At 50.0% G+C, this 11336-nt stretch overlaps 1 protein-coding gene across 1 annotated transcript in view; it reads left to right on the forward strand.

Moving 5' to 3' along the window:
* Positions 1 to 11233, forward strand: part of itga5 (integrin, alpha 5 (fibronectin receptor, alpha polypeptide)) — a 37533-nt gene extending 26300 nt beyond the window's left edge. The window contains exons 20-30 of the mRNA XM_079741761.1: positions 990 to 1140; positions 1462 to 1554; positions 3152 to 3231; positions 3378 to 3458; positions 3683 to 3788; positions 4133 to 4291; positions 5257 to 5367; positions 7451 to 7564; positions 8211 to 8312; positions 8445 to 8567; positions 8766 to 11233. Of these exons, the coding sequence (XP_079597887.1) occupies positions 990 to 1140; positions 1462 to 1554; positions 3152 to 3231; positions 3378 to 3458; positions 3683 to 3788; positions 4133 to 4291; positions 5257 to 5367; positions 7451 to 7564; positions 8211 to 8312; positions 8445 to 8567; positions 8766 to 8849 (1204 nt within the window). The 3' untranslated portion in view covers positions 8850 to 11233. The remainder of the gene's footprint in view (positions 1 to 989; positions 1141 to 1461; positions 1555 to 3151; positions 3232 to 3377; positions 3459 to 3682; positions 3789 to 4132; positions 4292 to 5256; positions 5368 to 7450; positions 7565 to 8210; positions 8313 to 8444; positions 8568 to 8765) is intronic.
* The last annotated feature ends 103 nt before the right edge of the window (positions 11234 to 11336 follow it).

Here is an 11336-nt window from a genome sequence, read left to right on the forward strand (position 1 = left end):
CATACCAGCCTACACAGCACAAGTCCTCCTTAAAAAGTGACAGACTTCTGATACAGTCAGAATACGGCTCCTTTCCCCTGGTCTGCTATCACTTATTCCATTAAGGTTTAGGGGGAGCTGTAGCTTAAGGTGGGCAATGGAATTTCTTTCTGGAATTTCAGTAAAAAACACATTTATCACCCCTCCTTTGGTTTATCTTCCACCCTGATAAAGCCAGCCCCGGAAAGCCGGTATGCTTTCATGGTTTTCCGTTGTTTTTTTTCCTTTATTTCTTCTCCGTACCGTTGGTTTCGGGTGTGTAAGACGGGTGACGCCAGGCTGAAGGGCTGAGCAGGCAGACGGGAGGCCGTCTGAAGTCAGCCCCACTATCTCTCCTCACTTCGTTCTCCTTTTATAAAGGCAGGCTTTAATTAGAAGCATCTGTGTGAGCCTTTCTTATGGAGGCTCCGCATTGTTCTGGGGAGGAGTTTAGTGAGCTGGAGAAAGGGAGGGACGGGGGAGAGAAAGTAAGGGGGGGGGGGGGGGGGGGGTGCGGTGTTTTACAACGCTGCTCCGTACTGTACTACGTGTAGAACTTTATTGCTACACCGGAAACGCTGTCAGTGGAGTCCAGGGAGGAGGAGCCTCTCCAGGCTGACTTATGCCTTCTGGGCCGGCGCCCAGTGCAGACAGATGTGTAGCACACGTCGCTCCTCAGAGATGTGTTTGGTGTTATTCATGACACTATATCAGCACTTTATTGGCCAGGGGATTGGCCAATGATGGCAAATAAAGCATCTCGCTGAATCGCTTTATCTGTCATGCCTCACCAAAGGAAACTTTCCCTTTGAGATGTTTGATTTTTCTGTTGAATTCCAACCACAGCATCTCCTAACCCTGTGTGTGTGTGTGTGTGTGCGTGTGTGTGCGTGTGTGTGTGTGTGTGTGTGTGTGTGTGTGTGTGTGTGTATGTGTGTGTCTGTGTTTGCGTGTATGTGTGTGATCCCCAGGGACAGGAAGGAAGTCTACCTCGGCGATGACAACTCGCTGACCTTGACGTTCAACGCCCGCAATGAGGGCGAGGGGGGGGCGTACGAGGCGGAGCTCTACGTGGTGCTGCCCCCCGAGGCCGACTACAGCGGCATCGCCCGCAACAACGAGGTGAGCCACACACACACACGCACGCGCGCACACACACACACACATCAAGACACACGCACACACCAAGAGAAAATAATCGAATGAAGACTGGATATCAACTTGAAGCTGAAGTCGTATTATTTAAACAGTTGAGACACATTCTTGACTCCGCTGTGAATCCCATTTAGCACAGGATGCAGTTCAGGGTTTTTTCTTCTTCTTCTTCCTCCTCCTCCCCTCTTCCTCTCGGTGCAGCCACACCGTCCTGTGGGGTAGAGGGTCGGCGGCGACGGGTCCGTTCTGTGGTGCGTGACCAGCCTCTGTTGTGCTCTCCCTCCCCAGAGCCTGGCCCAGCTGACCTGCAGCTACGAGACGGAGAACCAGACGCGCTACCTCAGCTGTGACCTGGGCAACCCCATGAAGTCCGGCACCAGCGTAAGAACCCTCCGACAACGCTTCCACCATCTGTCCTCTTGTGTGTGTGTGTTTGTGTGTGTGTGTGTGTGTGTGCGCTCCCCCCCTTCTTTTTTATCATTTGTTTTGATACTGTCCGAGGGGTGTGATTCTTTGGGAGTCGTAGGTACCTCATCACTTCACCGGGGTTAATATAATGTGATGTAATGTGATACGCTCGGCCTCTTGAGATGTTTGTGTGTGCGGCAAAAGAATATAAACAAGAATGTTTTTTCAGGCCTGTGCTTCACAATCTCAGCTTCCTGCAGTGCAGAGGGGGGAGGATTGTGTGTCGTCTTGTAGAGGGGGCGGGGTTTGGAGTTTGGTGTGTGTGTGTGGGGGGGGGGGGAGAAGGAGAATAAAGCACGCACAGACACACACAGGAGGACAGGAAACGTGAGTGGTTTCATGTGTAGGACAGCGTTGTCACAGGAAGTTTACGAAAGGCGGTTAGGAAGTCCCCCCTCCCCCGGTCCGTGGGTCGGGGCCCCCGCTGGGGAGAGCTCCTCTCCAGGAGCCCAGCACACAGGCTGTCACTGCCTGATGGGTCCAGGGAGAGGCCGGCAGGTAGAGGGAGGGAGGGGCGGGACACAGAACGGGGCAGGCGGCCATTAAGAGCGAAGCGGTTGGTCAGAGTTTTAACTGGCTGCTGTCAGCTGCCCGATTGGCTTTTAGTGGAAACAGTGGTAGCTGTTATGTATCTGATTTGGTGACCTCGGAAGGAAGGGCATTGATAGCCAATCAGAGGCCTGTGGTTGGAATGCTGTTAACAATCAGTGGTAAGCAGTCGGTCTGTTGTTAATCAACATACACAGGTAGAGGCAGGAAGACGTGCGCTTTTAACAGCAAAAGTTGGAGAACTTTTTAATGAATGTTAAACATAGGGTTTTAATGGGCTTATTTTAAAACCACTTTTCTCCCCATGCTTTCACTCTTCACACGCACACGCACACGCACACACACACACACACACACACACACACACACACACACACACACACACACATACACACACACGCACGCACGTAGGTGCGCACGCACACACACACACACACACACACACACATAGCAGCCAACCACTTTGCACACAGGACTTCTGATAAAAATTAGTCTGCGTGTTTTATGTGTGTGGGTTGGATAGGAAAACAAAAAGCATATGAAAGTAGATGGAATGGAGGTAATGGTGATGCCTGGGAGCCGGGCTGCTCCCAGATTGGGCAAAGATCTCTCTGCCCAGTCTGGGAGCAGCCCGGTGTCTCACAGAGGAACCGAGGGGCGGGTTCACAGAGCGAATGACCCTGGTGGTCCTGCCAACTAAGCAGGACAGGAGAGGGGCAGGGCAGGGAGGGAGAGGAGAGGAATGGAGGCATGGCCTTCTGAGAATGCTTTCTGTCTGGAAGGCATGCACATCATATGGCAGCGTTCACGTGGACCTCGGCTCACATCCTCTGTTCTTTCCCCCCGATCTGCTTTCCTTTAGTTGTTCTTTATCTAAGTGATGGACACATGGTTCTCTGTGGATCACAGCGCAAGATGGATTGCTCCATGTTTTTAACCCTGGTGTGTTGTGTCTCTGCAGCTTTGGGCTGGCCTGCGGTTCACCGTGCCACGACTGAAGGACCAGCACAACACGGTGCAGTTCGACTTCCAGATCCGCAGGTAAAGCTTCCGTCCAACCCCGCCTGCAGGGCTCCAGATTATTCCTTTGTCTGGCTAGCTTCCATGACATCATGGGCTCCATCGCCGTGTGGAGACGGAGGCGTTGTTAACCGGTGATGGATCGTTTCCTCTCTCCCGTTCCACAGTAAAAACGAGAACAACTCCCACAGTGAGGTTGTTCCCTACAAGCTGGAGGTGGTGGTGCAGGCCAACGTCATTTTACAAGGGTGAGTTTAAACACACACACACGCACACACGCACGCCCACACACACACACACACACACACACACACACACACACACACACACACACACACACACACACACACACACACACACACACACACACACACACACCACACACAGTCTCCCCCTCATGTGAACTTTTGGAACCTCAAGGCCTTCACCTTGTCATGGTCACTAACCCTCTCCCCTCCCCTTTCCTTTGAAGCGTGTCCCGGCCAGATAAAGTCTTCTTCCCTCCTGCCAACCGTAAGGGCACCAAGGACGAGGCCGCCGAGGACAACGTGGGGCCAGCCGTGGAGCACGTCTATGAGGTAACGGGGCTTCTCCTGGCAGACAGTCGGCCCGCTGCCGTCCACACTGACCGCAGATCGGCAGTGTGACGGGGGGCTCCACCGTAGCTACCATGCTGACAGAGCTCATATTGAGGCACGCTGCCTTTGGAAAAGTAACTCAACGGCCAAGTAGCCTTCAAAGTAGTAGGAACAGTAGAAGCTGCAACAGTAGCAAGATCAGTAGCAACATAATAACAGCTCATCTTTTCAAACCGTGAATCCAAGCGAGCAACCAGCTCATGGAGGTTTTTCCGGACCGATCTCGAGCTCCGATTTCCTCCACTCCCGCATTAACCGCCCCCTCCATCCCCTTCTGCTCCCAGCTGGTGAACAACGGGCCCAGCCGGATCAGCAGCACCCTGCTCCAGCTGCGGTGCCCGCTGCGCGTCCAGGGCTACGAGCTCCTCTACCCCCTGGAGTTCTCCACCGAGGGCCCGCTCAACTGCACCTCCAACTACACCGTGAACTCCCTGCGCCTCAAAGTAAATCCGCTCACCACCCGCGCACCCGCTGCCTCTCACCCGGCTGCACGGAGCGAGGGAGGGAGGGGGACGGACGGATGGCAGCACCCTTGCTCCTCGCCGCCTGGGCACGGGGACTGTTGTGATGGGGGGGGGGGCGACGACGACACGGCGGTGTTCAGTCTCTGCTACTGCCCCCACGAACAAAGTCTGAAGCTAGACGACAACAATCCTGTATCCCTATAGAAACCTCATGAAGGCAAAACTGCAAAAGACTGAGAGAATTTTTTTTTTGTGTTTAGTTGTTAAAGAAAAGTCCTTATGAATGGAAGAGCAGTTAATGAAGAAATTGATGATGATAAGGAGGAGGCCCCATAAGGGTTTAATATATGTGCTCAACAGATAGGGCTCATCCTCCTCTGGTTCGCCTCACCCACCACACACTCTCCTCCCTCCTGCTCCACCCAGTGCTTCCCTTTGATGCCTTCAGATCGTCCCCAGGGCACAGCACTCTTATACCGACCACCGCACACAGCACTCACTCATCTCCACCATCAGCCGACCCCACCCCCCCCACACCCATCATCACCCCCCAACAGACCAGGATGTAGCCCTGAGGCCTGTCGTTTGTTTACGGCAGAGATTCAACTCATGTGTTGTTGTTTTTTGGGTGTGTTGTTGCTTATAGTTTTATTTGAAAAAAATATTTATTTGTGTGCATGTGTGTGTGTGTGTGTGTGTGTGTGTGTGTGGACTGTGGTTCTATTATTTATTCTGTGCTCCTCCCACCGTGTGATAGGTGCATCGGCCTGGCCAATGAGAAACTTCCACAGGATGAATGATTAAAAACAAGGCCCTGGGGTCGCGTTAACGTCAGGCCCCACAAACACACAGAGAGGCCAGTGTGGTCCTTCCTCCCCGGGGGGCCGTTGTCTGCAGTGATGTAACCCTGTGTGTGTGTGTGTGTGTGTCTTGTCCCTCTCCAGCTGCAGCAGACCTCCACAGAGCCTCCGTCCTTGCTGGCGCTGCAGGCCCATGAACACCACGTGGAGAGGAGAGAGGTGCACAGAGAGTCCCTCTCTCAGCTGACCAACCTGGTGAGACCCTCCCCCTCCCCCCCCCCCCCCGGCACTAACCTGGACTCACAATCCAATTATGGAGACCAGAGGATCCATTAGGTGGTTGACGTTTTCCCACCGAAGGCGCTGGCCTCTCTTGCTCGGGTCACACTTCCCAACAAACACACGGCCCATGGTGACTCATTAAGGGCTGAACTGGGAACAGGCTAACATGTCCCTCACTTTACCAGAGAGTGGTGTTCGGTATATAGGTTGAGGCTGCTATTATTGTTTGACATGGAGAGCAGACAAGGATAATAAACACTAGAGCGGGTTTGCAGGGGGCCTTCAGATTCTCCTGAACCCTTGTCTTTTTCACAAGGCTCCCAGGATTGGTGTATTAGGTTATGATGTCGTTATAGAAGGGGGGGTGGGGGTGAGGGGGGTCAGAGGGCACGGGGTGGTGTCCGCTGTGGTGATTAACTTTAAAGGCATTTTTGAGCGGTTGGGCTCGTAGGTGAGGGGGCATGGGGGAGGAGGGTGCAGCGTGAGGTCACCGAGGTACTGCTTACCTCACAGAACAGCCTTTAATTTTCCACTCTGAAGGCTGTCAGGCTCAGCGCCCCAGCACACTGTCTCTATTGATGGACCGAGCAGCAGGTCGCACTCTGTCTCTCTATCTCACTCTCTCTGTCTTTGTCTCTGTCTCTCTCACTCTGTCTCTGTCTCGCTCTGTTGTGGCTCTCTTTCGCTGTCTCTGTCGGTCTGTCTCATGCTTTCTTTCTGTGTGTGTGTCTCTCTCTCTCTCGCTCTCTCTCGCTCTCTCTCTCACTCTCCCTACCTGTGTCAGTAAAAGAGCTCTTTGTGTGTCTACTTGTCGGTGCTAAACCGCTGATCCGTTATCAAATCAGTCTGATGACACGTCTTTATGAAGGTCTCTATTGTCTGGACTTGCTGGGCGCGGTGCTTCAGAGTCTTAAGCCGGCAAGACAGAGATAACACGTTTAAGGTCTTGATGACAGGCGAGCTCGGCTGTGTTGGGGTTCCAGTGTAGGGACCACAACTCTCGGCCAAAGCTAGGTTCAAAGGGGAAGCATGCACTTTATTTTAAGTTTGGAAACGTTTGGTCAGGTTAGTGTAGTTTAATGCTCTGGGGTTCATTTGTGGTGACATTTTTATTGTGTGTTTGGGACAACACGGTGAAAAACGATAGTCCTGTTCCCGTACCCGCTCTTCTCATGAACCCATTGCTTATGATTCTCACATGTAAACAAATATTCCACCACACATTATCCCACCAGGGTGGTTCATATAGTTGGGCTGTGCGGTTTCCACGCCGCACCTAAGGTCTTGTGCTCGTGGGCATCTTGTGGTTGGGGGGGGGGGGGGGTCCACCAGTATGAGGTCTTTCGGCCCGTCCGTCTGCCTGTCTGTCTGTGTGGGCCCCGTATAAATCAGTTAATATGGACCCTCCGGGAGCCACCCAGATCCTCTCCCCTCCTCAGCGCTGGTCGTGCCCGGTGTCTAAGTGATATTAATAATAATAATAACATTCCACTTAAGCCTTTACTAAAGTTTCTCCCACAGGAAACACTGTGAGACCGGGCCAGGCCAGCAGGGGTGGTCTACCCCTGTAGCAGAGCTGCCCTCCTTTAAAAATATAACAGTACACACAGCTTGAGGAGGTTTTATTTGTATGTTTACGATGTCTTAAAGTTAAACGTGTGTAGATGGGCTATTCTACGGTGTTCGGAGAGGGGGCTGTGAGCAGCGTCGACATGGTGACTGCTGCTGCAGCCCTCCACTGTCTCATGACATTCCCCCAGTGTTTTAATTGGAAGCAGGCCTGGTATGAGGATCATAACATTAGCCTCTTTGTTATGTTCATTTGGCCTTGGCAGCTTCGTGAACATGGCTGCCGGTGGGTGGGTTAGTTGGTTTAATTCTGTCAGAAAATGACAAATGAAAAGAACGTGTCCGATGACGTCTGCTTGGCGCTTGGTGTCATTAGAGGTCAAAGTATTTTGTACTCGATTGCTCCTTTTTGAGTTTATTAATAATGCTCTCCCTCTCTGTCTCTCTATGTCTCTCTCTCTCTCTCCCTCTCCCTCTCCCTCTCTAGTCGTGCTCCAACACTGAGTGCTGGACGCTGCAGTGCAACGTGGGTCTGCTGGAGAAGGGGACGAGTGCCATCCTCAAAGTGCGCTCGCGCCTCTGGGCTGAGACCTTCCTGGAGGTACGTAGAGCAGCCCCTGGGTGCGTCACGTCTGCTTTTTCACCACCGCTTCGAAAAGGAGCCCAGGGAGTCGCTTGTGTTTCCTCGTGTCGGGAGTTTACGCCCACTACTATTGAGAGAGAGAGAGAGAGAGAGAGAGAGACCTACTGGCAGAAGGAGCCTCTGTTCTGGTCTATAATGCATCATTGTGCGTTGGCCTTCGTGTTTTGTGAAGCCTTGGGCCTGCCAATACACACAGCCTCCACTATTTGGCTAAATAAGCTACAGAGTAGCAGGGCACTAAACATGCACTGCTATTTACTGGATTGCTGATCAGTCTTTTATAATTGTCATTTGTGGCCTCTGCTTTAGTGCTTTGGATTTTTCAGTTAAGTTAAACTCATTGGACTTGTTTTTTTAAAGGGAGTGCTACAACAATTATGAGATAATGTGCATAATGTCATTCATTGGCTGGTGGTCACCACATCTCATAGCGTTTTAATTGCATGGTTCCCGTACGTAAGGGTTTATCGCCACCTTTTGTATATCACCTGAACTGCAACGACACCAACGGGACAAACAACGTGTTCCTTTGGTTGGAAATGCCTCGCAGGACCAAAGTCTTCGGTTCCTATGTTCATGTGTTTGGTGATGTGCCTCTTTTCAGAAGCAAAACAAGAATTATGTGCTGGAGTGTCTTGCCAAGTACAGTGTGAGGCAGATGCCCTACGCCATCCTACCCAAGCACCTCCCCACCGAACACAAAAAGGTGCCTCGACTTACACTGATTGATTTGAATGTCCTCATCAGCATCAATTCATCAATATTATCATATGAGGTAATGGAATATACTGTGCCCTTCACTGTTTTTCAAGCGTTGCCCTGTGTTGTGTCTGTGTAGGTGGTGACATCTGTGGTGTGGAACAAGCCAGACGGTAAATACTTGGTTCCTCTGTGGATCATCATCCTGGCCATCCTGGCCGGCTTGCTGCTTCTAGCTCTGCTCATCTACGTCATGTACAAGGTGAGTGCTGCTGCTGATGGGGTTGTCTTACAAACCTGAGACCCCCTCACCCAACCGTATCCATCTGAACATAACAAGGAACATAATGATCTATTCTTTTTTAGGTTTGTTATTTTTATCCCAAGGCCCGTTGCATTATTCTGGGTAGAGGTTGTGTGTGTGCGCGCTGATTCAAACTGTCTTTCCTCGCGCCTGCAGCTGGGATTCTTCAAGAGGTCTCTCCCGTACGGCACGGCCATGGAGAAGGCCCAACTAAAGCCCCAGGCTGCGTCCGAGGCCTAGGAGGCCCCGGAACCCACCGCAGACCAGCAGGATCGAGCCATATGATTGCAATGGAGGAACAGGAGAGACGATCAGACTTTGCAGTGTGAAGAGAGTTAGGAGGAGAAACGACCACTGGAACTCCACTGTGCTGCACTAGAAGATGAGACGACACAAACCAAAATGATCTCCAAACCAAATGAATGTCTTTGCTTTTTTTTCTTTTTTTACACTTTCTTTTCTGCAGTGTTTTCAACTGACAGATCAAGACTATTTCTCCTGCTCGGTAGAAACTGGCTTCAGGCTCAAGGTTTGACTGAACCACCAGATATTTTGTCCTACACTATGGAATGGAAGGTTCCTGAGGATTTTAGTTTTTTACACACCTCCACATAATACATTTTGTTTGAACACTTTATTATTGGTGCTAAAAAGACTGCATGTACTTCTGAAGGACCGCAGCCCCGTGCTGACTCATCCCAGACTCCCTGTCCACCTTTCTGAAAATCCCATTAGTTTTTCAAATAGGAATCCAGGGTATTCATCTGGAAAGATACACGCTGAATCAAAGACAGTAAGTGTAGAATAGAACGTTATTACCAAAGATAATATAACACCACAATTTACTAAAGCGTTGATGAACCTCATTTCAACCTGCCTGAGGATGGTGGATACTTCAGTGTAGTTACATTTTTTATTTTTGTTTGTTTTGTTTTTTCGTTTTTTTTGCACTCAACGGAGGAATCTACTGATAAAACACCAAAGACTGTGTGAAGACCTTCCTCAGAGGTTAGCCTTGGTCTCCTACTGGTGGTTGTTCGTTGCCGCGGTCCAGAGTATGAACACGCTCCAGCCTCATCCACTCCCCAGGTGTGAACCCGCTGCAGCCTCGTCCACATCCTGTTCTCTCCCCTGGGAAGGGGACTGGAGCCCACGGCCTGCAGGGGAGCCAGGCTCCCGCCTTCTGTCAACAGCGGGCGGGCTGCTGTCGCCTTTCCCTCAGAACAGGAGCTGCTCTATTATCGTGAGGTCATAAAAAAGGCATAAAGATCAGGAGGAAGAACCTCTTGTAAAGCCACCGTTACGTAATGATGTCTTGAAGAGCAGAAGCGACAATCATCCTTTTGGAGCCGAGGGCAGGTGGAGGCAATGTGTTCTGGGGGTGCGTGCGGTGGTGGGGTCCTCCCCTCTCCATGCTGCAGAGGTTTCAGCTCACCGCAGGCGATTCTGTAGGCTTTAACGGTCTCTTTAATTAAAGGGCTTGTGTGTGTATGAGGATGTGCGCTAGCAAAGAGGGTAGTGAGGTCACACCGCACTGCCACAGAGGGCTGCAGATCCACCCAGGGAATGAACATTGAACAGGTTGTGTGTGGAGTATTTGCATAGGGTTTCACAGGTGCCTTAAATGTAGATAGTTAATGACCTTTGTGAGGATGTGTGCTCGTACGAAATGCGTATTGTATGCAAGCACATAAGTATGGTGTGTGTGAGTGGTGTATTTATGAATGTCTGTTTTCTGTATGAATCAGTTAAAAACTGTTTTGCCTTTGCTCTGATGTCGTAATTATGTCGTTATTCTTTTCTGACCATGGTGTAATCGTTGGAACACAATGTGGAACTGCAAAGACTTTCCATCTTCATGGGGATTTAATCCCATCACAATCAATGGCTGCCATCAAAATGAGGGGCATATTCTGTTTGACACCCAATGACATCGGAAAAAGGGCACTGGGAAAACATGTTGTTTGGAAGTGCAATATTTGTAATCTACTATTATGATCAGTTTCATGCGTTCTTATTGTTTTCAGCGTATTTCTGTGTGTGCTTCGCTATCTGATCCAAGAGTCCTTGAAGCCTTATGTTTCCCTCACAGGCCATTATATTCTCACTAATGGCAGCAGTGAAGAGGTCGTTTTTCCATGGTTTTCTACTATGGCGTTTTTTTTCCTCAGTGCATACATCTTGGACCACTTTGCTATCAGATTTTTGTATCACAAACCTGCCGTGTGTGTGAAGCACATTCTCTTGAGCCCCTCCCCAGAAACACGCCGCGTTCGCTGCTCAAGATAATTTTGTGGTGTCACATTTGAATGTGGCATGCTGTTTAAACACCACCTTTTACTAACCATATGTGTCACATAGCTGTTCTGTCTTTAGCGCAGCCTTATGTCAAGTAAAAAACATCACAGTTTCAGAAGACTGTCTTTTAGATTAATTTGGTAATTGATTCAATCTGTAACATAATTTTCCGACCTGTTATTTATGATGATGCGATCTTTCATCCACGGTTCTAGTCGGAGGAGGGTCAGGACTTTTCTAAACAACCCCATTTCTTGGACTCTAAAATAAGTTGTATATATTTCTGACAAGAAGATTATTTTTAAATTCAAATGATAAATTGTTTGTTGTGAATTCTTCTCACCCCATATTGGGGAGAATTTTTGTTTTTAGGGATTTTGTTTTTGTTCAAAATGTGTATTTTAAATAAAGTATTTCCCTTTTTACACA

The sequence above is a fragment of the Pollachius pollachius genome, assembly GCF_949987615.1.
Source record: "Pollachius pollachius genome assembly, chromosome: 8".
Lineage (NCBI taxonomy): Eukaryota > Metazoa > Chordata > Actinopteri > Gadiformes > Gadidae > Pollachius > Pollachius pollachius.